Here is a 27,606-nt window from a genome sequence, read left to right on the forward strand (position 1 = left end):
TATATTATTGATAATTAGATTAATATTAATTGTATCACTTAATGATGAGCATAATTAAGTATGCTGACATCCCCCCATATATTGTTTGAACCTGAGTACAGCCCCTTCTGTATATCGTATGAGCACCCCACAGCCCCTTATATACTGTAAGAGCCCCCCACATGCTCCGCCATATGCGGCATGAGCCCCACACAGCCCCCCTATATACACTGCATGAGCTCCACACAGCCTCGTTGTATACACTGCATGAGACCCCCATAGCCTTCCCATATACTGCATGAAGCCTCCATAGCCTCCCCATATACAGCATGAGGCCCCCATAACGTCCCCATGTGCAGCATGACACCCCCATAGCCTCCCCATGTGCAGCATGACACCCCCATAGCCTCCCCATGTGCAGCATGACCCCCATAGCCTCCCCATGTGCAGCATGTCACCCTCATAGCCTCCCCATGTGCAGCATGTCACTCTCATAGCCTTCCCATCTGCAGCATGTCATCCCCATATGCAGCACCATGTGCAGCATGTCACCCCTATATGCAGCACCATGTCACCTCCATATGCAGCACCATGTGCATCGTGTCACCCCCATTTGCAGCACCATGTGCAGCATGTCACCCCCTTATACAGCACCATGTGCAGCATGTCACCTCATATGCAGCACCATGTGCAGCATGTCATCCTCTTATGCAACACCATGCCCACCCAAACATTCCATACAAATTAAAAAAAAAACGAGAACACCACATACTGATCTCGGTCTCGTTCCCCAGTGCTCTGCTTCTCTCCCTGCCTCCGGTGCGCTGACTCTCCGCAGTACGCAGCTGACGTGATGAAATGACGTCATTGCGTCAGCTGTTTCACACAGTGATTGGTGGAGGAAGTGGCCGGAGGTCCCTCGTCCACCAATGCAGTCGGCATCTATGGAGACAATGGAGACAGCGAGAAAGCGGGCACGGTGTGGATCGTGGGACTTTGGTTTCCAGCAACAGGGCTGTCTTGGTCTGCATACCGACTGAGACAGCCAGAGGGCCAGATGTGGCCCGCGGGCTGCACTTTGCCCAGGACTGACCTATAGAGATCAGACTGCTCTCCTGTATCCCCTACAGATATCACACCATTCTCCTTTATTCCCTTTAGATATCAGACCGTTCTTCTCTATCTCCTATAGATTTGAGATGACTCTCCTGTATCCCCTATAGATATCAGACCATTCTCCTTTATCTCCTATAGATATCAGACCGTTCTCTTCTATCCCTTATAGATTTAAGACGTTCTCCTCTATATCGGATCGCTCTCTTCTATCCCCTATAGATGAAAAACATTAGGGAGCAGTGACATGAACCCGCACCTCGCAATCATACCTGATGTCACCATTACGTCAGACGGATCAAGTAATGTGGTCTCTCCACTTTCACCAATGTGTTGTTCTGCACCCCCTGGGGACACAGAAGGTCAGCTTGGTATAGTTTTATACAGACGCCCTCTGTCCATACGGGCACGGGGAGTGAGAGGATGTGGCCCACTCAGTCACAGACATGGCACCACACTTGCTCACAACCCTGACAGGCTGAGAGGCCTCTCTCACTAGCACCAGTGAAACAGAGCACTGCAGCCCGATAGGACTGCAACCAGTTCCTCATCAGATATATGCCCGGTCCATTAACAGGATTATATTGGACCAGAGACCAGCCCCGATAGCATGGGAAGTTAAACTGAGAAACGGACTTGTGGATTCATGGATCGAGATAAAAGAAGAGCCCTAGGTTAAATTACATATTCAACCACCTTAAAGGGCATACTAGACAATACACTATATAGACAATGGTTACACATACACAGTGGTCAGATATACAAATACAATAGTGATAGGACAAAAAATATTAACAGATGGATCATGTCAATTACCTAGTTGATGTTAAACCATATGTGTGCTGGGTTGCAGGGGGAACGGGCTGCCAGCTAGCTCCTAGGTCCTTCATAGCACATTACTAGACCGCAGGCATAACAGAGGGAGACAACATTGCCTTACACTAGCCTTTATTCCTTTGGGTCACTCTCGTCCGGCCCTCTTGGCTGAACCTAAATCCCCACCCCTTGCCGCTGTGGCTAAAAACTCCAAAACCTAAGATTGGTCATGACTCTTTAATTGACGATCCCAAGGGTGCGGTTTGGAGCCATCAGATCTGGCCGGGCCCCTGCTACGCGTTGTGGTTAAACACATCCTTGCTATCTTGGTCCTATTGGCCATCCTACGTATCTTCCCTCCCTGGAGTATTAGAACGGATCGAGACCCTGGTCCGTTCCAGAGGTCTTGAAAATGTACACGATATATGGCTAGGACATATAGTTTCTCCATAACTCCTTATAGAATTATATGTCTAGTGTGTTCTTTCTTAGCTTCAGCATGACTTTATATTGCAATTAAGCCTTTGTCCCTCTGAGCTGGCTGAAAGCATGATATCTGTCACTCACAGCATTTGAGGCTTGACCCGCCTGCTGAGCTAGGTGCCAGTTTTCTCCTTGAGACTTTGAGAATGTTGGACTTCCAGCTGAGTCGTAGCTGGACAAAGGAAAGAGGGTTTTATAATCCCAGGCCACATAGGATGCAAAAGACTGGCATGAAGTTATATCTCCAATATTCGTCACAAGCAGGGACCATTAGACTTCTGCTGTTAATAGATAGTTAGAGACTTTTGTCATGGCAGTGTCTGTAGAGTGTAAGGAGCAGAAACAGGATTGTAAAAGGCGAAGATGAAGAGTATTTGAAAGATAGCTGGTTAGATGGGAGTGGACCAAGAGTTCCAGTAGTTTAGAAATGAGAGATTAAAGACCAGTCTGTAGTCAGAAGTTTTGGTGGAGGGATAGATTTTTTTTTTAGTAATGGGGTGTGTGACAGAGGGAAAGATACTGGAAGAAGGAGAGAGATTAAATATTTTAGTTCTGTCCCCTGCCTCCTGCCTTGTTACCTTCCTTGTCGCCTGCCTCCTGCCTTGTCACCTGCCCCTGTCACTTGCCTCTTGCCTTGTCACCTGCCTCTTTCCTTGTCACCTGCCCTGTAGTCTGCCTCCTGCCTTGTCACCTGCCATGTCGCCTACCCCTTGCATTGTCACCTGCCCTGTCGCCTGCCTCCTGTTCTTTCACCTGCCCCATCGCCGGCCTTGGCACCTGCCCTGCCTCCTGCCTTGTCACTTGCCCTGTCACTTGTCTCCTGCCTTGTCGCCTGCCCTGTCACCTGCCCTGTCTAACTGTGCATACACTACAACAATATTGCACTTACACAGATGCTGCACACCTGGTTCCCCGGGTCAGGATATCTGAGAAGCGTCTGTTCAGATCTTGGCCCAATTTACCTCATTAAACAATTAATCAACTAATAAGACCAGAGCAGGGATACTGGCGAGAAGAAGTGCCGGCCGTGCAGAGGAAACCGGAGAGATCCAGCGAGTTGCAACACTGCACATTTACGCCCCATAGCGATGAGAAGACGCCGATATATCCACAGTGTATCCTGCAGTCAGAGGGTGATGTTCACACGTGACTGTTCTTCTCGAGCCTCATACATATGAGCGATTCCCTCTAGGGGGCCCGCGGTCCAGCAGTTTCCAGCTGTGTCGGCCCTGGTACATGTCCATTACTCTTTCCCTATGGATGGATGTTCCCTGACAGCTGTGCTCGTCCATCATTCCCCTCTGCAGCTGCTGGCAGGTCAGCCCCGGTGCTGTCAGTGGTTTCCTGTGGGTGGCTGTCACATTCCATCCTTTATACCCGTGCGTGTCCCGCATCACATGTCAGGGGGAAGTTTGGGGCTTTGTATGGTCCTGTGGCCCTATGTCCAGATAAGAATGGGAACACAGGTGTTTACTGTGGGGAGGAAGGGCCGAGCCTCGGGGCCCAATCTTGACCTCCCGGTGTAGGAGCAGCTGCAGTCATCTGTGGGTCATATCTACTAAATTAGGCGATGTCTACATCATGTATCAGGGAGGAAAGGGACCAGGCAAAAGCTCCTTATACCCCCAAATACAACATCACTGCCCCTGTGTGGCCCTATGATCCCTTACCGTGAGGCTGTGTGGCCCTATGATCCCTGACCATGAGGCTTTATGGCCCTATGATCCATGACGGTGAGGCTGTGTGGCCTTATAATCCCTGACCTTGAGGCTGTGAGGCCCTATGATCTGTGATTTTGAGGCTGTGTGGCTCTATGATCCCTGAACATGAGGCTGTGTGGCCCTATGATCTCTGACCTTGAGGCTTTGTGGCCCTATGACTCCTGAGCATGAGGATGTGTGGCCCTATGATCCCTGACTGTGAGGCTGTGTGGCCCTATGATCTGTGACCTTGAGGCTGTGTGGCCCTATAATCCCTGGCCATGAGGCTGTGTGGCCCTGTGATCCCAGACTGTGTGGCTGTGTGGCCCTATGATCTCAGACTGTGAGTCCCTATGATCTGTGACCTTGAGGCTGTGTGGCGCTATGAACCCTGACTGTGAGTCTGTGTGGCCCAATGATCCCTGACCATAAGGCTGTGTGGCCCTATGATCCCTGACTATGAAGCTGTGTGGCCCTATGATCCCTTACTGTGAAGCTGTGTGGCCCTACGATCCCTGACCGTCAGGCTGTGTGGCCCTACGATCCCTGACCATCATGCTGTGTGGCCCAATGATCCCTGACCGTCAGGCTGTGGGGCCCTATGATCTCTGACCATGAGGCTGTGTTGCCCAATGATTCCTGACCGTGAGTCTGTGTGACCCTATGATCCCTGACCGTGAGGATGTGTGGCCCTATGATCACTGACCGTGAGGCTGTGTGGCCCTATGATCCCTGACCGTGAGGTTATGTGGCCCTATGATCCCTGACCGTGAGGCTGTGTGGCCCTATGATCTGTGATTTTGAGGCTGTGTGGCCCTATGACCCCTGACTGTGAGGCTGTGTAGCCCTTTGATCCCTGACTTTGAAGCTGTGTGGCTCTATGATCCCTGACCGTGAGGCTTTGTGGCCCTATGATTCCTGACCGTGAGGTTGTGAGGCCCTACAAGCCCTGACCGTGAGGCTATGTGGCCCTATGAACCCTGACCGTGAGGTTGTGTGGCCCTATGATCTGTGATTTTGAGGCTGTGTAGCCCTTTGATCCCTGACTGTGTGGCTGTGTGATCCTTTGATCCCTGACTTTAAAGCTGTGTGGCCCTATGATCCCTGACCGTGAGGCTGTGTGACCCTATGATCCCTGACCGTGAGGCTATGTGGCCCTATGATCCCTGACCTTGAGGCTGTATGGCCCTATGATCCCTGACCTTGTGGCTGTGTGGCCCTATGATCCTTGACCGTGAGGCTGTGTGGCCCTATGATCCCTGACCCTGAGGCTGTGTGGCCCTATGATCCCTGGCTGTGAGGCTGTGTGGCCCTTTGAACCCAGACTTTGAGGCTGTGTGGCCCTATGATCCCTGACAGTGAGGCTGTGTGGTCCAATGATCCCTGACCATGAGGCTGTGTGGCCCTATGATCCCAGAGACTATGTGGCCCTGTGATCCCTGACCTTGAAGCTGATTGCCCTACAACTGTTCAGTACAGGGGAGTAGATACTTCTGAAGCTCGGCAATGATGTGTATAATGTCTGATGAATATTATCACGTCCCTGAAATCTCCTTCATCCTTCCATATACAGTATCATTGCATTACTGCCGTGCCCTCTCCTCTGGTGGCCACTTCCTGCAGCGCCCTCTGGTGGCCACATTCTACAGTGCCCTCTGGTGGCCACTTCCTGCAGCTCTCTGGTGGCCACTTCCTGCAGCGCCTTCTGGGGGCCACTTCCCGCAGTGCCCTTTGGTGGCCACTTCCCACAGTGCTCTCTGGTGACCACATCCAGCTGCGCCCTCTGGTGACAACAGAACTGCTTTGTGGCCACATCCTGCAGCACCACCTGGTGGCCACATTCTGCCGCGCTTTGTGGTGACGAAATCTTGGATCACCCACTTGTGACGACATCTTGCTGTGCCCTTTTGTAACCACATCCTGCGCTAGCTTTTGGCCACATCCCACAGCACAGTTCGGTGGCCACATGCAGCGCCATCTGGTGGCCATATTCTGCAGCGTCCTCTGGTGGCCACATCCTGAATCGCCCCATTTTGGCCATATCCCGCAACGCACTCCAGTGCCCACATCGTGCAGCGCCGTCTGATGGCCATTTCCCACAGTGGCCTCTGGTGGCCACATCCCGCTGCACCCTCTGGTGACAACATCCCGCAGCACTGCCTGGTGGCCACATCCTGCAGCACCCCCTGGTGGCCACATCCTGCAGCACCCCCTGGTGGCCACATCCTGCAGCGCCCCCTGGTGGCCACATCCTGCAGCGTCCCCTGGTGGCCACATCCTGCAGCGTTCCCTGGTGGCCACATCCTGCAGCGCTCCCTGGTGGCCACATCCTGCAGCACTCCCTGGTGGCCACATCCTGCAGTGCCCCCTGGTGGCCACATCCTGCAGCATTCCCTGGTGGCCACATCCTGCAGCGCCCCCTGGTGGCCACATCCTGCAGCACTCCCTGTTGGCCACATCCTGCAGCGTTCCCTGGTGGCCACATCCTGCAGCGTTCCCTGGTGGCCACATCCTGCAGCACTCCCTGGTGGCCACTTCCCACAGTGCTCTCTGGTGACCACATCCAGCTGCGCCCTCTGGTGACAACAGCACTGCCTTGTGGCCACATCCTGCAGCACCCCCTGGTGGCCACATTCTGCCACGCTTTGTGGTGACAAAATCTTGGATCACCCACTTGTGACGACATCCTGCTGTGCCCTTTTGTAACCACATCCTGCTCTAGCTTTTGGCCACATCCCACAGCACAGTCCGGTAGCCACATCGTGCAGCGCCGTCTGATGGCCATTTCCCACAGTGGCCTCTGGTGGCCACATCCCGCTGCACCCTCTGGTGACAACATCCCGCAGCACTGCCTGGTGGCCACATCCTACAGCACCCCCTGGTGGCCACATCCTGCAGCGCCCCCTGGTGGCCACATCCTGCAGCGTTCCCTGGTGGCCACATCCTGCAGCGTTCCCTGGTGGCCACATCCTGCAGCGCCCCCTGGTGGCCACATCCTGCCGCACTCCCTGTTGGCCACATCCTGCAGCGCCCCCTGGTGGCCACATCCTGCCGCACTCCCTGGTGGCCACATCCTGCAGCGCCCCCTGGTGGCCTCATCCTGCAGCGTTCCCTGTTGGCCACATCCTGCAGCGCCCCCTGGTGGCCACATCCTGCAGCACTCCCTGGTGGCCACATCCTGCAGCGCCCCCTGGTGGCAACATCCTGCAGCGTTCCCTGGTGGCCACATCCTGCAGCGCCCCCTGGTGGCCACATCCTGCAGCACTCCCTGTTGGCCACATCCTGCAGCGCCCCATGGTGGCCACATCCTGCAGCGCTCCCTGGTGGCCACATCCTGCAGCTTAGTTTCTTGTTCCTTCCTCATTTCTTGCAGTTTATTATCGAGCTCTGGTGAACTTCACAACATCCATCGAGTACACGCCGGACCTGGACAATGTGTCTTCGGATCAGTTCCGGGATTTATCGGAGGCCATCGTGGACACGGTGAGGTGGCGCTACATGCAGTACCTTGTGTTCGCCATTGTCTGTCTATTGCTGTCAGTGCGTGGCAATGACTCTTGGACCCTCAGCCATAGATCATACTAATGAATCATCTTTTCCTTTATTTTCTAGCTTGAGTCCGAATATTACAAAATTCCTGGAGAGCAAATGGTTAATGTTGTATATGTCAAGTAAGTGGTGTATACTGCTGCTGTGGGCACATATATCCCATATATCTCATATATCCCAAGTCCCATATATCCTATATATTTCATATATCCAATACAATCCCCACAATTTTAAGCGTGTCCTGAAAACGCATTTATTCAGACTGGCCTATCGCCTCAACACATTAACCTAACCTATCCCTGTGTGGCAGAGCCAAAAGTTTTACCATAACCAGGTTCCCAGCATCATGTTCCCACATGCTTTATGCATCCATTAGCCCTCTGTGTCTGTACTGTTACACACTTAACATTATGGCTGGTCCATACAATCAGAGCAACTGTTACCACCCACCTTTCGTGTCTCCCTCTTTCCTCATAGACTGTAAGCTTGCGAGCAGGGCCCTCACTCCTCTTGGTATTTGTTATAATCTACTGTATGTGATTATTGTTATGCTGTAATGTCTATTGTCTGTACAAATCCCCTCTGAAATGTAAAGTGCTGCGGAATATGTCGGCGCTATAAAAATAAAATTTATTATTATTTATTATTATATATTCCATATATCCCATGTCCCAGATATCCCATATACAGTTGTGGCCAAAAGTATTGACACCCCTGCAATTCTGTCAGATAATACTCAGTTTCTTCCTGAAAATGATTGCAAACACAAATTCTTTGGTATTATTTTCTTCATTTAATTTGTCTTCAATGAAAAAACACAAAAGAGAATGAAGCAAAAAGCAAAACATTGATCATTTCACACAAAACTCCAAAAATGGGCCAGACAAAAGCATTGGCACCCTCAGCCTAATACTTGGTTGCACAACCTTTAGCCAAAATAACTGCGACCAACCGCTTCCGGTAACCATCAACGAGTTTCTTACAATGCTCTGCTGGAATTTTAGACCATTTTTCTTTTGCAAACTGCTCCAGGTCCCTGATATTTGAAGGGTGCCTTCTCCAAACTGCCATTTTTAGATCTCTCCACAGGTGTTCTATGGGATTCAGGTCTGGACGTATTGCTGGCCACCTTAGAAGTCTCCAGTGCTTTCTCTCAAACCATTTTCTAGTGCTTTTTGAAGTGTGTTTTGGGTCATTGTCCTGCTGGAAGACCCATGAGCTCTGAGGGAGACCCAGCTTTCTCACACTGGGCCCTACATTATGCTGCAAAATTTGTTGGTAGTCTTCAGACTTCATAATGCCATGCACACGGTAAAGCAGTCCAGTGCCAGAGGCAGCAAAGCAACCCCAAAACATCAGGGAACCTCCGCCATGTTTGACTGTAGGGACCGTGTTCTTTTCTTTGAATGCCTCTTTTTTTCTCCTGTAAACTCTATGTTGATGCCTTTGCCCAAAAAGCTCTACTTTTGTCTCATCTGACCAGAGAACATTCTTCCAAAACATTTTAGGCTTTTTTAGGTAAGTTTTGGTAAACTCCAGCCTGGCTTTTTTATGTCTCGGGGTTAGAAGTGGGGTCTTCCTGGGTCTCCTACCATACAGTCCTTTTTCATTCAGACGCCGACGGATAGTACGGGTTGACACTGTTGTACCCTCGGATTGCAGGGCAGCTTGAACTTGTTTGGATGTTAGTCGAGGTTCTTTATCCAACATCCGCACAATCTTGCGTTGAAATCTCTTGTCAATTTTTCTTTTCCGTCCACATCTAGGGAGGTTAGCCACAGTGCCATGGGCTTTAAACTTCTTGAAGACACTGCGCACGGTAGACACAGGAACATTCTGGTCTTTGGAGATGGACTTGTAGCCTTGAGATTGCTCATGCTTCCTCACAATTTGGTTTCTCAAGTCCTCAGACAGTTCTTTGGTCTTCTTTCTTTTCTCCATGCTCAATGTGGTACACACAAGGACACAGGACAGAGGTTGAGTCAACTTTAATCCATGTCAACTGGCTGCAAGTGTGATTTAGTTATTGCCAACACCTGTTAGGTGCCACAGGTAAGTTACAGGTGCTGTTAATTACACAAATTAGAGAAGCTTCACATGATTTTTCGAACAGTGCCAATACTTTTGTCCACCCTCTTTTTTATGTTTGGTGTGGAATTATATCCAATTTGGCTTTAGGACAATTCTTTTTGTGTTTTTTCATTTAAGACAAATTAAATGAAGATAATAATACCAAAGAATTTGTGTTTGCAATCATTTTCAGGAAGAAACTGAGTATTATCTGACAGAATTGCAGGGGTGTCAATACTTTTGGCCACAACTGTATCTCCTATATCTCATACACACGTTGTCAAAATTGTTGGTACCCCTCGTTTAATGACAAAAAGACCCACACTGGTGACAGAAATAACTTGAATCTGACAAAAAGTAATAATAAATCAAAAATCTATGAAAATGAACAAATGAAAGTCAGACATTGCTTTTCAACCATGCTTCCACAGAATTAAAAAAAATAAAACTCAAGAAATAGGCCTGGACAGAAATGATGGTATCCCTGAAAATAATGTAACAAAAGGGACATGGTGTTAAATCGCGGTGTGTCCACTGATTAGCATCACAGGTGTCTACAATCTTGGAATCAGTGAGTGGGCCTGTATAGAGGGCTACAGACACTCACTGTGCTGTTTGGTGACATGGTGTGTATCACACGCAACATGGACCAGAGGAAGCGAAGGAAAGAGTTGTCTCAGGAGATTAGAAAGGAAATTATGGACAAACATGTTAAAGGTAAAAGTTATAAGACCATCTCCAAGCAGCTTGATGTTCCTGTGACTACAGTTGCACATATTATTCAGAAATTTAAGATCCATGGGACTGTAGCCAACCTCCCTGGACGTGGCCGAAGGAGGAAAATTTATGACAAATCAAAGAGATGGATAATACGAATGGTAACAAAAGAGCCCAGAAAAACTTCTATAGAGATTAAAGGTGAAATTAAAGCTCAAGGAACATCAGTGTCAGATCGCACCATCTGTTGGTGTATGAGCCAAACTGGACTTCATGGGAGAAGACCAAGGAGGACACCATTGTTGGAAAAAAAAAAAAAGCATAAAAAAGCTGGAATTGGTATTTGCCAAACTACATGTTGACAAGCCACAAAGCTTCTGGGAGAATGTCTGGGACTATTCTGAAGTAGCCTTCTATGAGCCCTAAGCTAAATCCTATTGAGCATCTTTGGAAAGAGCTGAAACATGCCGCATGGAAAAGGCAACCTTAAGCACGAGACAACAGGGGCAGTTTGCTCTTGAGGAGTGGGCCGAAATAACCTGTCGAGAGGTGCAGAAGTCTCATTGACAGCTACAAAAATCATTTGATTGCAGCGATTGCCTCAAAAGGTTGTGCAACAAAGTATTAAGTTAAGGTGCCATCATTTCTGTCCAGGCCTATTTCATGAGTTTTATTTTATTAAAAATTCTGTGGAAGCATGGCTGAAAAGCAATGTCTGACTTTCATTTGCTCATTTTCATAGATTTTTGATTTGTTATTACTTTTGTCAGAATCAAGTTATTTCTGTCACCATTGTGGGTTTTTCTATCATTAAACGAGGGGTACCAACAATTTTGCCCACGTGTGTATATCATATATATATATATATATATATATATATGAGAGAGAGAGCTGTACACGTATATCCTGTTCCACTGTGTACATACCGCAATGTGCTACATGTCAGCGACCTGTTATGCTGATTTTAACCGCGCCATTATATGTATGTCTGGTATTGTGTCCCCCGGGCTGTGCATGTGTCTCCCAGGCTGTGCGGCTTCCCAGGGCCGTGCGTGTGCTCAAGACTGTGTGTGTTTCTCCCGGGCCGTGCGTGTGTCCCCCAGGCTGTATGCGTGTCTCCTGGGCTGTATGCGTGTCCCCTGAGCTATGCGTGTCCTCAAGGCTGTATGTGTTTTCCCCGGGCCATGCATGTGTCCCCCGGGCTGTATGTTTGTCACCCCAGTTGTGTGGCTCCCCCGGGCCATACGTGTCCTCCAGACTGTATGCGTTTCCCTCGGGCCGTGCGTGTCCCCCGGGCCATGCGTCTACCAAGCTGTACATGCCCCCCACACACTATCCATTGCGTTTCTATGCCCTGTGTATCTGCTCTGACTTTGCTGTGGCCCCTCTTGGTCCTTTCTCTTCGGTCTCCACAGGGTCATTGATAATTTTGTGTTTGTCGAATTGGATGTTGGATCTGAAGGTAATGAGAACGATGCAGAGATCCGCCAGGTGCTGCACTCCGTCATTGCCAGTGGCTCTATTGCCAGCTACGTCACCTCCACCCAAGGTTTCCAGTTCCGTCGTCTTGGAGCCGGTGAGTGTCCCTCATCCGTGACATGGGAGTGAGAGGAGAATGAGTATGCTGCAAGTCATAATGTATAGAGCCACTAATATACAATATCCCCCTGCGCTCATACGCTGTCTCCCTCTGCGATCATACACTGTCTCCCTCTGCTCGTACGCCGTCTCCCCTTACGCTCTTACACCGTCTCCCCCCTACGCTCGTACGCCGTCTCCCCCCTAAGCTCGTGTAGGGAGGAGGACCCCCACAGAGTGTCCGGGCCGGAACCAAGGGGACCGCCATCTGAGTTCCTAAGGAAACAGTACCCGGGGAACAGAGGAGGAGAGTGGACTGTTGATAGTGACAGGACAGCAAGGGGAGGGGCGAGTATAAAAGGGACAGGAGTCAGTTGGTGATACGTCAGACACGGAGCAGGAGATGGAGGGGGCGTGAGAGAACAGGAAGGACTCTTGACAGTTCAGAGAAGAGACCAGCAGCAGAGGGTAAATACGCAGTGGCCCTCAGGAAAGAGGCACCGAGTTTACCGACAGGGTCTCTTCACCCCAATCCCAGGTTACGGTCTGCCCCCGGTCATCCTCGGCCGTTACCGCTGAGCTCGAGCCCTCAGCGGTCTGTCCGCTTCCTCTCTCGGCTGCTGCCATCCCCCTTCAGCCCGTGGTTGCGGCCTGCCCGCTGCCACCCGTGGACGCTGCCGTTTCACGTCAGCCCGTGGTTGCGGCCTGTCTATCACCGCTCACAGCCGCCTTCACCCCGCTGCAGTCAGCAGTTGGGGCCTGTTCTTCGTCAACAGAGACACTCTGCACACAGCCCCAGGCTGTGCGCGCGGCCAGTAAACCGCCACTCTTGAGCACTGCGACACAACCCTGCTTGGGGACAGGAGTCCCATTGAACTCGCTAACAAGCGCAACCCCGCTGTTACAACAGGGAGTTACTTCATCTCAGGACTCCATCAGGGCCTGTTGTGCCCCAACTCCTGGGTGCTGGGGCGCCCGAAGATTACTCCAAATCTTCAGCAGCTGGGCCCAGCGGCTGCGACGCCAAGGCAGCCTCATCAAAGACGCCACAGCAACTTCATCAAAGACGTCAAAGCAGCTTCATCAGCAACGCAGCTTCCACAGAGACGCCGAGGGATGTCAGGACGGATAAGTGACATTATAGAGTGTAAGGACCCGTAGACGGCCATACCGTGGCCCCATAGTAACCGGCCTCGGCCGGGTTAGTCGTGTTCTTTTCAAATAGTGTTTGGTTGTGCTGAGTCCCTGCGAGGACAACTTTTGTTATCCCTTTTTGGTTGCTTAGTATAGCCCTAGCGGCTTTAAATTATAAAAAGTTTGCTTTTCAAAGTTCAACCAGTCTCGCGTCTCGTCACTGCATCCTGCGAACCTGCTGTTACCTACACTTGGTTAGTCGGCAGGATGCAGTCTCCGAGCGCGGACAACAACGCCCCAGACCAGGGCAGAGCCGTGAACTCAACAGTTCGAGGGCCCTCGTTCCAGCATTTCGTTGGGGGCTATGCTGAGCAACCTGCCTAGATTTTCCGGCTCCAATACCATGCTATGGAGCTGGACAGAGCGAGTGCGGGGGCTCTTTCGAATGCACCCGATGACTCCTGACCTGGAAGCAGAAGTAGCTCTCATGGCATTAGACGGTGAGGCTCGGAATTCAGTGATGTTAAAACCCTCGGGACACCGCAACACCTTTGATAAGGTTTTGCAGATTGTAGAACAGACCCATGGAGAGAGAACCCGGTTGTTCAGTCGGATGCAGGGGGAGGGGGAGACCATCACCCAGTATATGAATGTCCTCCAAGAGTTACACACGGCCATCGAAATAAAAGACGGCATAGGGGTAGAACCTGTTGACATTACACTACGCGACCTGTTGGTGACTGGACTGCGGGACCCGTTAATAAAGCAGGCATTACGGGAGCAGATTAGAATGAATCCACATATAGACTTTTCCGAGGTGGGAAGTCAAGCACGTGCTCGAGAACAGGAGCAGGGAATGACGGTCCCCGTGGGGAAGGTCCGGAGTGTGGAGGCTTCCGTGAATGCAGTTGCGGAGCCTCAATGGGTAGAGGAAATGAAGCAGGAGTTGAAGAACATCCAGTCCGAGTTGGCTGAAGTGAAAAGAAGGACTGAGTCTGGAACTGGACGGCCTAGTTTCAACCCTGGTCCCTGGGGACCCCACCACACCCGGGGCGGACAGACCTCGCAGACCCGGTGCTATGAGTGCGGGGAGCTGGGCCACTTCGCCCGAGAGTGTCCGCGGCTTGGGAGATACCCACCCCGGTGGCCATTAAACTAGGGGGCTCCGGGCTGGGGGGACGCCGCTCGCAGCCAGAAACCACAATTAGGGGTGGAGGAAGTCCCGAAGATTTGGTCGCAAAGTGTCCGGTGGTATGGGCAGAAGTCGAGGGCCGTGCCGTCCGGTGCCTGGTGGATACGGGGTCACAAGTAACAACTATGCCTGCAACTTATTTCCGGCAGAATTTCCCCAAGGCAGCGAGACCCAAGTGGGGACCCATGATCAGACTGGTAGCCGCCAATCAACTACCGGTCCCTGTTGCCGGGGTGTTATGGGTACAGGTGACGCTGTGTGGTAAATCCCTCGGCCGCAGAGGAGTGGTTCTGACCCACGGAGAAACTGATAAACAGCACCCAGTCATTCTGGGCATGAACATGCTGTGGGAGTTCGGCAACCTACTGAAACAGTGGGGTTCCCGTACGGCCCAAGGACAGGTATTCCAGCAGTTGGTGCGGGAAGCACAAGTCCTCCAGGACTGCCAGGAGGGCGAGGCCCTGGGCAAAGTCATCGTGCCAGCGGCTCCCCTGCTTGTACTGCCCCCTGGACAGACAGTGGTGGCCATGCCCATCCGAGCCCCGATACCATTGGAAGGCGTGGAGATGCAGGAGGAGCCATGCTACTCGGAGCGCTTACCCCCTGGCATACTGGTGGCTCGCTCCCTGACCACAGTGCAGAAGGAGACTGTCCTGGTGCGCTGCGTCAACCTTGAAGACCAAGACATCACCCTGAAGCCCTGGACAGAATTGGCCAAGCTAGTAAGGCCTTTTGAAGAAGTACTACCGGCCCCTGCAGTTCAATTGAGAGTGCAATCCGAGGACCCATGGGCAGTAACTATCCGTACTCTACAGGCTACCGAAATTTCAACTCAGAAAAAGGTTCGAATCATCCTGGAACAAATGCGGGCCGAACTCTCCGGACTAACTGCAGCCCAGCTCTCTCATTTAAAAACACTGCTCGGACAGTACCACGAGGTATTTGCTAGTCATGAGGAAAATTTTGGATGTACCACCGCCATCACCCATGGAATTCCCACGGCAGGAGCAGCCCCCATCCGTGAATGATATCGACAGATTCCTCCACAACTCTACCAAGTGGTGACAACTTTGTTGGCCCAAATGCTACGAAAGGGAGTGATTCGAGAAAGCCAAAGCCCCTGGGTGGCTCTGATTGTGTTGGTCCGCAAAATGGATGGCACCTTACGATTCTGTGTGGACTATCGAAAGCTGAATGCTTGTACTATCAAAGACTCGTACCCACTACCCCGAATAGAAGAATCCTTGTCCGCCTTGGGGAAGGCGACGTACTTTTCTACTTTGGACCTGGCCAGTGGGTATTGGCAGGTACCCATGTCAGAAGAAGACAGGGAAAAGACGGCGTTCATTCTTCCTATGGGGCTATTTGAGTTTAATCGAATGCCGTTCGGACTGGCCAACGCCCCAGGGACCTTTCAGCGGTTGATGGAGCGGTGTCTGGAGATCTCAATTTTGAGGCCACGTTGATATACCTGGATGATATCATCATCTATGCTGCCACTTTAGAGGACCACCTAAAGCGGTTGGGGCAGGTACTCGGACGGCTGAAAAAGTACCGATTGAAGGTAAAACCCAAAAAATGCCATCTATTTCACAACCAGATCGAATATCTGGGTCATGTCGTCTCAGCGGAGGGCGTAAGGCTTCCCGGGAGAAGGTTGCTGTCATTCAGGGATGGCCTACCCCCAAGACGATAAAAGACGTGCGGGCCTTCCTGGGGTTGGCCGGATACTACCGTCGTTTCATAAAGAATTTTGCATGCCGGGCTCGAGCCCTGCACGACCTGCTGAAGGGGGCTCCCGCTGGGGCAAATGGACGAAAAATCCAGTGGTGACAACCTCAAGAAGAGGCCTTCCAAGACCTTAAGGCTGCGCTTTCGGATGCTCCGGTGTTGGCTTATGCGGATTTCTCGCAACCGTTCATCCTGCACACTGACGGGAGTCTTCACGGACTGGGGGCTGTGTTGTCACAAGTTCAAGATGGCCGGGAGAGAGTGATCGCGTATGGAAGCCGCGAGCAACCCTGACAATTACAGCTCCTTTAAGCTCGAGCTCCTCGCAGTAGTGTGGGCCATGACGGAGCGGTTCGCAGAGTACCTGGCGGGCTCCGAAGTAGTGGTGCGGACCGACAATAACCCGCTGGCCCATTTGGAAAATGCCAAACTGGGAGCTCTGGAACAAAGATGGGTGGCCCGGATGGCGAAATTCAACTATAAAATTATCTATAAAAGAGGGGCCAAGAATGTACACGCTGATGCTCTCTCCAGGATTCGACATACAACCCCAGGGATGACGAACTAGAAGGGGAAGAGATACCGTTCGCCCTCACCGCTGCCGTGGTTACAACTGCCACCCAGGAAGTACCTCCCACGGAGACCCTAAGGGGCATGCTGGAGCAATCCCGGGATAAGTGGATCCAACAGCAGCAAGAAGACGAAGAAATTGGGCTTCTCCGGAAATAGGTAACCGCTGGCAAATTGCCCACTGACTCCCAAAGACAGACTTTGTCTCAGGACATGTCTCTGATGTTACGACAATGGGAGAGACTGGTTATCCGAAAGGGACTATTGTATCGTAAAATGACATCACGAACAACATCTATGACGATGTGGCAGGTAGTTACGCCCGGGGCCCAACTTAACGAACTGGCTCAAGAAGCCCACGAAAAAGGGGCTCATTTCGGAGCTCAAAAGACCTTGCAATGGTTACAACAGAAAATTTACCATCCACACTTGCATGCTGTTGTGGACAAGACTTGCCAGACCTGTCGCCTATGCGAATTAGCTAAACCGCCCGCACAGCGAGCCCCAGTACAAACAATCGTGACCTCAGCGCCCCTCGAGCTTCTGACGGTGGATTACCTGACCATTGGTCCCGCATTCCAGGGGTATGAACACTGCCTCGTCATGGTAGACCATTTCACTAAGTTCGCTGTGGTCACCCCCACTCGAGACCAGACCGCGGAGTCGGCCGCTTCCGCAATTTGTGAAACTTTATAACCTGCTGTTACCTACACTCGTACGCCGTCTCCCCCCTACGCTCATACGCCGTTTCCTTGTATGCCATCTCCCCCTCTGCTCGTACGCAGTCTCCTCCCTACGCTCGTACGCAGTCTCCTCCCTACGCTCGTACGCCGTCTCCCCCCTATGCTCGTACGCCGTCTCCCCCTACGCTTGTATGCCTTCTCCCCCCTATGCTCGTACGCCGTCTCCCCCCTGTGCTCGTACGCCGTCTCCCCCCTACGCTCGTATGCCGTCTCCCCCCTATGCTCGTACGCCCTGTTCTCCTGAACCCTTTCGACATCTCCAGCACTTGTACGCTATCCTCTTCTGCACTCATTATTCTCCTGTGCTCGTACACCATTTCCTCCTGCATTCGCACACCGTCTCATCCTGTGCTCGTACGCTGTTTCTTCCTGCGCTTGTACGTTGCCTCCTCCTGCGCTCGTACGCCGTCTCCTCCTGCCCTCGTACGCCGTCTCCTCTTGCGCTCGTACGCCGTCTCCTCCTGCGCTCGTACCCTGTCTCCCTCACCCGTACTTTCCTGCACCCTTACGCCATCTCCTCCTGCATTCGTATGCCGCGTTCTCCTGCTCCATTACGCCGTCTCCTCCTTCACTCATAAGCTATCGTCTCCAGCACTCATATGCCGTATTCTCCTGCATTCGTACACTGTATCCCTCTGGGCTCGGGCTCGCCTTTGTCTCTACCCTCGGTTCTTCATCTTATCTATCACTGTCTGTGAGTCTGAACCTTTCTTTTATTCCAGCACAAACCCCTCCATCTGTGGTTGGGGTGGAGATGGCAGGTAAGATGCTTGCGCTGTGCTGTGGGTGCACGCCATTTTCTCCCCTGCATCTTCTTCCATTTTTTATGTTTTCCAGTGTTTTCTCTCCTGACACTATCCCTGTCTGACGCACTCTGGCACTGTCCCTGGTGCTCTCTTCCTGTCCCCCAGATTGTGCTTTATCCTTCTTGTCCCCTAGCATCCTCTCCCTGGCTTCTTGCACACATTCGATCTCCCTGTCCCCCGGCATGAGCTTTTTCTCTTTCTCCCTTGTGCTTTATAGCTGGCCCTTGTATTGTACCCTCTTCCTGTCTCCTGACACTTTCCCCATATGCTGGCATGCGCTTTCTCTCTCCCTGGCATGCTCTATCCCTGTCTCCTGGCGTGCTCTTTCACTCTCCCCTTGTGCGCTTTCCCCTCAACACTCTCTCACCCTCTCAGTATGTCTCCTGGCATGCTCTCTCATCAGCACGCTCTCTCCCTACCCCGTTTCACGCTCTCCCCCCAACATTCTCTCACCTGTGTGAAGTTGGCACCCCATGTTCTCAAAAGATGAATAAAAATACACCATTTGTTTGTGCTGCGTTTGTGCTGCGTTTGTGCCGCAAAAATGAACGTTTGCGCCGCTTTGGTTCCAGAGATATTGCGCGTTATATTTTTATGAAGCTCCGCCCACTTTCCACCCCATGTTCTTAAATTTTAAAAATGAATACACCATTTGTTTGTGCTGCGTTTGTGCTGGTTTGTGCCGCAAAAATGAACGTTTGCGCCGCTTTGGTTCCAGAGATATTGCGCGTTATATTTTTATGAAGCTCCGCCCACTTTCCACCCCATGTTCTTAAATTTTAAAAATGAATACACCATTCGTTTGTGCTGCGTTTGTGCTGGTTTGTGCCGCAAAAATGAACGTTTGCGCCGCTTTGGTTCCAGAGATATTGCGCGTTATATTTTTATGAAGCTCCGCCCACTTTCCACCCCATGTTCTTAAATTTTAAAAATGAATACACCATTTGTTTGTGCTGCGTTTGTGCTGGTTTGTGCCGCAAAAATGAACGTTTGCACCGCTTTGGTTTCCGAGATATTGTGCGCTCAATTTGCTGAAACTCCACCCACTTTCCACCCCATGTTCTTAAATTTTAAAAATGAATACACCATTCGTTTGTGCTGCGTTTGTGCTGGTTTGTGCCGCAAAAATGAACGTTTGCGCCGCTTTGGTTCCAGAGATATTGCGCGTTATATTTTTATGAAGCTCCGCCCACTTTCCACCCCATGTTCTTAAATTTTAAAAATGAATACACCATTTGTTTGTGCTGCGTTTGTGCTGGTTTGTGCCGCAAAAATGAACGTTTGCACCGCTTTGGTTTCCGAGATATTGTTTGCTTCTGCAGTTTCTTCTACGGACCAGGTAAGAACATCTGTGGACTGCTGGTGCCCTATTTACATTCTGCCACTACCAGCTGTAACCCTAGGGCCCCCACCCTAGTCAGGTTGGAGACAGGAGTGAGACTAGGGAGATGGTGGTCGGGTGGATCGCCCTTGCGGGTGTGAAGTCTGACGGTCTAGTTAGGGTTGCAGCGTAGGGTATCTAGATCGGCGGGGGCACCAGTGGTCCGCACCTGGTCTCAACGTTATTAAATTATTGTATATATTTTCTGTTGTGGTTTCTCAGCCAGAGGTGTGTCTGACTTTTCAGCTGCAGTCTTATTGGTTATTTTTGTCACGTGAGTGTTGGCTGTCCTCTCCCTGCTGACGTCACCTTGCAGGGAGGGTTTTAGGACCCAGTGGCTCCCATAGTTCCATCTGGGCCTGCTGAGGGGTTTTGTTTCTTTTTTTTATATTACCCAGCAGGCCTAACACATTGTTTAGCCAAATTACGTTGCACTATAAAAAGAATTCCAGGGAAAAAAAAGATTGTGATTACTTTTGACGTTGGCCAGTTTATGTAAAGTGACTCATCTTCTATGAAAATCTTTGCATAAATATGCAATGACCGTAGACATCACCACTTTGTGTGTGATGGCTTTGGATTGCAGTGTGAATATGGCTGGGTTAACATTACATTTGGGCATACTGGGCATACGCTCCATTCATTTCTATGATCTGGCTGGGGTCCGCAAGTGACCCTAGTTGGCTCATTTTTGCTCCATATGTGGTTTTCTTGCTGGACTCAAAACCGTGGTAGACCATGATTTTGTGTCTGGCTCAAAACAAAAGTATTGTTATTTTAATATAGCTGTCCAACTAAACAGGACCTTCAGAGCTTAATAAATCTTTGCAAATCAAACACAGATAAAAATGGAATTACCAATAACAGATGAAACTTTGTAGACAGCAGAACTGTTTAAAGAACCATGAAACGGTTTCATCATAATGGGAAATCCACATTAACAAAATGTTAACAGAATAAAAAAATATTGGTAAGGCATATTTTAGGTTATTTTAAACATACACTTTAAGCACCAAAACAACCTTAGAGGAAAGCATTACTAACACTTTGTTTGGTGCCAGGATACTTTTAAACTTTCCACAACAATCTTGGAGCCTGTGACTTGCCACGGGACTCATGATGAGACAGATTCTCCACATATTCACTCCTCCTTTGTAAATATTACAACATGGGGTTGTATCTTGGTCTTTGCAGAGGCTGTTGTAATAAAGTCACACAGGTCATCATATTTCTCCCAGCCATTAAATTTTCTTCTACAATAGGCAACATAATGACCAAGAGACATATTGCCAGTTCCTGGAATGAAGGCAACAACCCCTCGTAGCACAAATGAATGACTGTCCAGATGTATGGTCACAGGTATTTCGGACAGTGTATACTGTGTTTCTGCACTTATTTCAATACAAAGTACTTGTCCAGTGGTGCAGCTGTGCGTGACCGAACCACTGCAAAGGAATTTCAATGAAGATGCATCCTGAATTTTCAAGCCATCTGGACACTCTTGAGGTGACTTTAATGGCTTTAGACATTTTGAAACATTTAGGTGTAGCCCATCTTCCAATGCTAGCTGAAGTTTACTAAGTCCATTAGTTTCTAAAATATGTATATTGATTGGCAGAAGAGGGATTGCTCTTGAATTAGCTATATTTCTATTGCAGTACACAGAAGAACACTGTGTTTTAATTATTACACTTGGTACCTGTCTCATTGTCATTGAGATTATGTGTGCAACATTACATTCAGCATTGACCTGCCTCACACCTGACTTCAGCTGAACATATTCAAATATTCCAGACAGTATTTTAGCCCTCATTGCATAAACTTCCTTTCCAACTCCCTTTGTCACAATTGTCTGCACCAATTCAAAAATTTCAACGGTGTTTTCTTTGATGACATAATTGCAAAATAATCCACTGTCCCAGAATGCACAACAAAGACACTGGCAAAATGAATCAAATGCACAGGTATTAATGATACTTATAAGCTTTTTGTTTACTTGTATTGGTTTTTTAGCTAGATGGTTACCATTTTTCAAAATGCTCACCTTTTTTTTTCGGTAAAATTTTGTGTCCATGTGCAGCAACTCGGAACATGGGGTTAGGTAGGACAATCTCTTTTTTGGAGGAATACTGAGACCTTTCCAATTTTCAACAGGCTGCTCCTGCAAGCTACTTTCATCACCCAATTTTATGTGAACTTGTGAATCCTCCTCACAGTTGCTGTTTTTTTGCCCATTCTCTTGGCTCATATTTTCACTGCTTTCGGTTTTCTTTATGGGAGCTGAGGAAAGTCTCATTTTGCCTTCCATAAATTCAAGGTGACGAATTACAAATCGGTCGGTTCTAATAGGGAGACATTCATGTTTAAAGAGTCCATTTTTTATGTTCTTAAATTCAGCCTCAACATTTGCAGAACTTGCTGTCATGTTCACACTTTTAAAGTGTGGAACCATTATGGCTGTCCAAAGTGGAAGGTAACATGCCATTCTTAAAAGATTTGGAACAAGTTCTGGAAGGAAATGTAAATTGTCTTGGTCACCATGATTTGCTGCAAGCATCTTACTCCTTTCACAAATTTCTGTTGCCCATATTTTCAGGTCTGTTTGGCATGGTTGAATTGGCTCATCCTCTTGTTCTTTCATCTCTACTCCATAGTCATCTTCAGTGACAGTGGGTAAAACACGTCCCTCTGCAATCCGTCTCTTCAGTTGAACTTTGCTAGTCTCTGATAAAACTGGTGTGCCTCTGTCATCATTCCCTTCTGATTCACTAAAAGCAACAACTGAAATTGAATGAATGAGTTCTCTCGCATCATCAAGTGATGTAGACTGTAGAAGTTGTGCCATTGCTCTGAGATAGAATTCCCTTACTCTGTTTCCAGCTTGCCTCAGACATTCCCATCGGCTAATAAGCTTGATACAGTGCGCAACATCAATTCTAATAAAGCATGGTGGTAGTTTTGATGCAACATTCCTGGTCAACACTCCAAAACACTGATTTATATATGTCTTCAAGTCGGGGTAAGGAGTGAAAGCCTTAACTAGAGCTCCAAGCAAAGCGAGGGAGAAATCACAAACTGCTTCCTTTGGAACAGTAGCACCTGCTTGTTTCCATTCAGTCAGCCATTGTGCTATAGAATTAACAGTATGGCTCTCAGAAAGCATCTGCACTACTGGGATATGATCTCCACTCGAACACAAAACCCCTTGGTACAAAAAGATGTGTGCAGAAATGCCAACAGGTCTTTTTAGTTTTCTCACTACTGAACCTGTTGCATCAAAACTTACATAGGAACCCAAGTTCTTTGACTTTATTTGGTAGACTTGCATCTGAGACTGGGTCCAGTAATGGCAAAAAAATTTATCTAGACCAATGTTGTGTATGCTTCCAGTCTGAGGAACACTGTATTTCAGGAGATGTAATGAAAGAATTGGGTCCTTGTGCATTAACTCTCTTTCGCCAATCTCTTGCTTGGCTTTTCTTAACGTTGCTAGATTTGGTAGATGGCTAGGCTCAGGGTCACCAACATCCATAACTTTATAAGCCTCAGCTGCTCGCCATACATGTGCTTGTTTTCGTCCTTCCCAGAGTTCTTTTGACAACCTTTTTCTTAAATCTCCTGATAATTTACGTTTTGATTTTCCTGTGTGGAGACTGTCATCAATATTGCAGATCATACACTTAAGCACTACTGGCTTAGCAATCTCTGGTATTTCTTCAACTTTTATGGATAGTTGTGCATCACACTCTGTGCAGCACCCTGTTATATCTATGTAGTTAGATACAACATTTGGATAAACCTTTGCCCTCCTGAATTTAAGTGTGCACGATGACTTGATATTTTTCCAGATCTCCTCATTCAATATGTGAGTCCATGTACCAGGTTTTAAGATTGTGTATTCTCTTTTATCAGCATACATAGATTTGTCATTGTAAATTACTTTTTCAGGCCAAATTTTGATCCAGCTCTGAAAAGAAAGACTGAACTCAAACTGAATGTCATAGCACTGAACTGATGAATGACTCTCTGTTCCTTCTGAGCTCTCACTGTTGGAAGGTTGTTTTGGGATATTTGTAACATCTTTGTACAGACCAAGGGCTTCCCATACATTGTGCCGATTTGTCTTTACAAACGTGTAAAGGTTTTTTGGTGACATTTTGTTATTTAATTTTTGACACAAGTCTACCCATACTTTTTCTGAGGGGAATGCTATTGCCTGTCCTGTAATAATTTTTTCATGTGAAGAACAGATGACATTTATAATGTCATCATAGTCACAGGCTGGCTTCCTGGGCATCTGATCAAAACAAAAAATGTTTTTATTAGTTTTACATGCAGTGTATTATATGGAAAATAATTGATTACATAATTTTTAATAGTTAAGATACAGTGGTCCCTCAACATACAATGGTAATTAGTTCCAGGTGAATCATCGTATGTTAAAACCATACTGGAGCAGCAGGTGATGCTGCATTCAACAGAGTCCTTCATATGTTGAAATGATCGTATGTTGGGGCCATTGTATGTGTTGAGGGATCACTGTACTGAGATTAAATAATCCTATTCTTAGCATGCTCACTTCTCTCTACTTTTACAGATGAAAAGTGTATTGTGTATCTCTGCCTCTCCCATAGTAATAAATGGTGGGGGCGTGCCTGCCACAGCAAAGCCCTGTGGTTGGCAGTCACTCTGCACAGGGCGGTGATTGCTCCATGCAGGGGAGCACTGAGGGCCACTGCAGGAGATTGCAGGGGGTCCCAGTGGTCAGTACCAAACCCCCCCCCCCCCCCGGGGGGTGGAATAGGGGATAAGTTTCGCAGCAGAGTACTCTTTTAATGGGTTAAAGCATTACTGTAATTACAAACAACTTGATGTGTTGGAGAACTACAACCCCCAGCATACCCGGACAGCCTTTGACTGTCCGGTCATGCTGGGAGTTGTAGTTTTGCAACACCTGCAGGCACCCTGCTTGGGAAACACTGTTGTAGACAGATAAAAGTACAACTCCATGATTGAACTAAAGTTTCTTTGCTCAGGTAATAGCTTTGCAGAAATCTACCAAGACAGTTTAGCACATTTTCAGTTCAAATAAGTAAGTACACTTGATTTACCCTGGGAGTCTCTCAGCTAGTAGTCAAATTGTTAGGCCTTTCCCCAAGTTACAGTGTGTGGGGGAGGGGCATCACAAGCAGGAAATCGAAATGAAGTATGGGGTCTAGTAAGGAACAATTTATACATTTTTTTATTATAAAATTGCTATGGCTAGCCGGTGTTTTTCATTTCTTTTTATCTCCCTTTATCCATATATCAGTTACAGTGATTTGAGGCACAAACTCAGTGCGAGATACAGCACAAACGAATGGTGTATTTATTTATTTTTAAAATTTGAGAACATGGGGTGGAAAGTGGGTGGAGTTACAGCAAATTGAGCGCACAATATCTCGTAAACCAAAGCGGCACAAACGTTAATAAACCAAAGCGGCACAAACGTTTTTTTTTGCAGCGCAAACCAGCACAAACGCAGCACAAACGAATGGTGTATTCATTTTTAAAATTTAAGAACATGGGGTGGAAAGTGGGCGGAGCTTCATAAAAATATAACGCGCAATATCTCTGGAACCAAAGCGGCGCAAACGTTCATTTTTGCGGCACAAACCAGCACAAACGCAGCACAAACAAATGGTGTATTCATTTTTAAAATTTAAGAACATGGGGTGGAAAGTGGGCGGAGCTTCATAAAAATATAACGCGCAATATCTCTGGAACCAAAGCGGCGCAAACGTTCATTTTTGCGGCATAAACCAGCACAAACGCAGCACAAACAAATGGTGTATTCATTTTTAAAATTTAAGAACATGGGGTGGAAAGTGGGCGGAGCTTCATAAAAATATAACGCGCAATATCTCTGGAACCAAAGCGGCGCAAACGTTCATTTTTGCGGCACAAACCAGCACAAACGCAGCACAAACAAATGGTGTATTCATTTTTAAAATTTAAGAACATGGGGTGGAAAGTGGGCGGAGCTTCATAAAAATATAACGCGCAATATCTCTGGAACCAAAGCGGCGCAAACGTTCATTTTTGCAGCACAAACAAATGGTGTATTCATTTTTAAAATTTAAGAACATGGGGTGGAAAGTGGGCGGAGCTTCATAAAAATATAACGCGCAATATCTCTGGAACCAAAGCGGCGCAAACGTTCATTTTTGCGGCACAAACCAGCACAAACGCAGCACAAACAAATGGTGTATTCATTTTTAAAATTTAAGAACATGGGGTGGAAAGTGGGCGGAGCTTCATAAAAATATAACGCACAATATCTCTGGAACCAAAGCGGCGCAAACGTTCATTTTTGCGGCACAAACCAGCACAAACGCAGCACAAACAAATGGTGTATTCATTTTTAAAATTTAAGAACATGGGGTGGAAAGTGGGCGGAGCTTCATAAAAATATAACGCGCAATATCTCTGGAACCAAAGCGGCGCAAACGTTCATTTTTGCGGCACAAACCAGCACAAACGCAGCACAAACAAATGGTGTATTTTTATTCATCTTTTGAGAACATGGGGTGCCTACTTCACTCAGGTCATTCTCTCTCCCTCTTCCCATGTCTCCTGACAAACTCTCCCACTTACTCCCCCTAGCACACTTTCTTCCCCCTTGCACTCTATATCCCTCGCTCTGTTTCCTGGCGCTCTCTCCCCCCGGCACGCTCTCTCCATGTTTCCTGACCTGCTTTCTCCCCTCGTGCTCTCCCCCCAGCACATGCTCTCCTTCTCTACATGTCTCCTGGGACACACTCTCACCCGGCATACTCTCTCTATGTCTCCTGGTGAGTTCTATCCCCGACACTCTCTCTCTATGTCTCCTAGCTCGCTCTCCCACCAGCACGCTCACTCCTTGTCTCCTAGCTCGCTCTCCCCCGGCATGCTCTCTCCATGTTTCCTAGCTCGTCCTCCCCGTCACACTCTTTCCATGTCTATTGGCTCTCTCTCCCCAGCACGCTTGCTACATGTTGCCCTCTCTCCATGTCTCCTGGCTAGCTCTGCCCAACACACTCTCTGCATGTCTCCTGGCTTGCTCTCCCCCAGCACGCTCGCTCCTTGTCGCCCTCTCCCCCTGTCACACTCTCTCCATGTGTCCTGGCTCGCTCTTCACCGGCAGTCTCGCTCCATGTCTCCTGGCTCTCTCTCCCCGACACACTCTCCTCATGTCTCCAGGCTCGCTCTCCCTCGGCACGCTTGCTCCTTGTCTCCTGGCTTTCTCTCCCCCGTCACACTCTCGCCATGTCTCCTGGCTCGCTCTCCCCCGTCACACTCTCTCCATGTCTCCTGATTTGCTCTCCCCCGTCACACTCTCCATGTTTCCTGACTTGCTCTCCCCCGTCACACTCTCCATGTTTCCTGGCTCGCTCTCCCCCGTCACACTTTCTTCATGTTTCCTGGCTCGCTCTCCCCCGTCACACTCTCTCCATTTCTCCTGGCTCGCTCTTCCCCGGCACGCTCGCTCCATGTCTCCTGCCTCCTTCTCCTCTGCACACTATCTCCATGTATCCTTGCTCGTCTCCCCCCGGCACACTCGCTCCATGTCGCCCTCTTCCCACGGCACCCTCTCCATGTCTCCTGGCACGCTCGCTCCATGTCTCCCAGCTCGCACTCCCCGACACACTCTCCATGTTTCGTGGTGCTCTCTCTATGGCATGCTCTTTCCCTGTCTCCAGGCGCTTGCTTGTCACACTGAGTGTTTGAGAGCTGTAATCGTACATATGATGTGAAGCTGATCCTTCTATTTCCTTTATCCTCTGAAGGAAGTGAAATTAGTGCATATTAAACAATTCTGCAATTTTCTATTAGAAGTTGCATTTCACTTTCTGACCATGTCAAAGATCTCTGCTTGTTGTCAATTAATCAGTATGTTGTAAATTAGCTTGTGCCCTGATCAGAAAGCAGGGGATGTGATCACTGACCTCAGCGGATACATGGCGACCATCACTGCAGAGGTTTGTGATTGGCTGCATTGGTCTCCTGCTGGTAGTATAAAACA

General features: G+C 48.8%; 1 protein-coding gene across 6 annotated transcripts in view; it reads left to right on the forward strand.

Moving 5' to 3' along the window:
• HSPG2 (heparan sulfate proteoglycan 2) overlaps window positions 1-27,606 on the forward strand; it is a 296,550-nt gene that overhangs the window by 74,296 nt on the left and 194,648 nt on the right. For 5 of the 6 annotated variants that reach the window (XM_073570126.1, XM_073570127.1, XM_073570128.1 and 2 more), the window contains exons 4-6: window positions 7,465-7,574; window positions 7,704-7,762; window positions 11,843-12,003. In XM_073570126.1, the coding sequence (XP_073426227.1) occupies window positions 7,465-7,574; window positions 7,704-7,762; window positions 11,843-12,003 (330 nt within the window). Of the gene's footprint in view, window positions 1-7,464; window positions 7,575-7,703; window positions 7,763-11,842; window positions 12,004-18,102; window positions 18,137-27,606 lie in introns of those variants that run through there. The other variant, XM_073570131.1, reaches the window with a different exon arrangement.

The sequence above is a fragment of the Dendrobates tinctorius genome, unplaced genomic scaffold (assembly GCF_039654945.1).
Source record: "Dendrobates tinctorius isolate UK_male_01 unplaced genomic scaffold, ASM3965494v1 ptg000028l, whole genome shotgun sequence".
Lineage (NCBI taxonomy): Eukaryota > Metazoa > Chordata > Amphibia > Anura > Dendrobatidae > Dendrobates > Dendrobates tinctorius.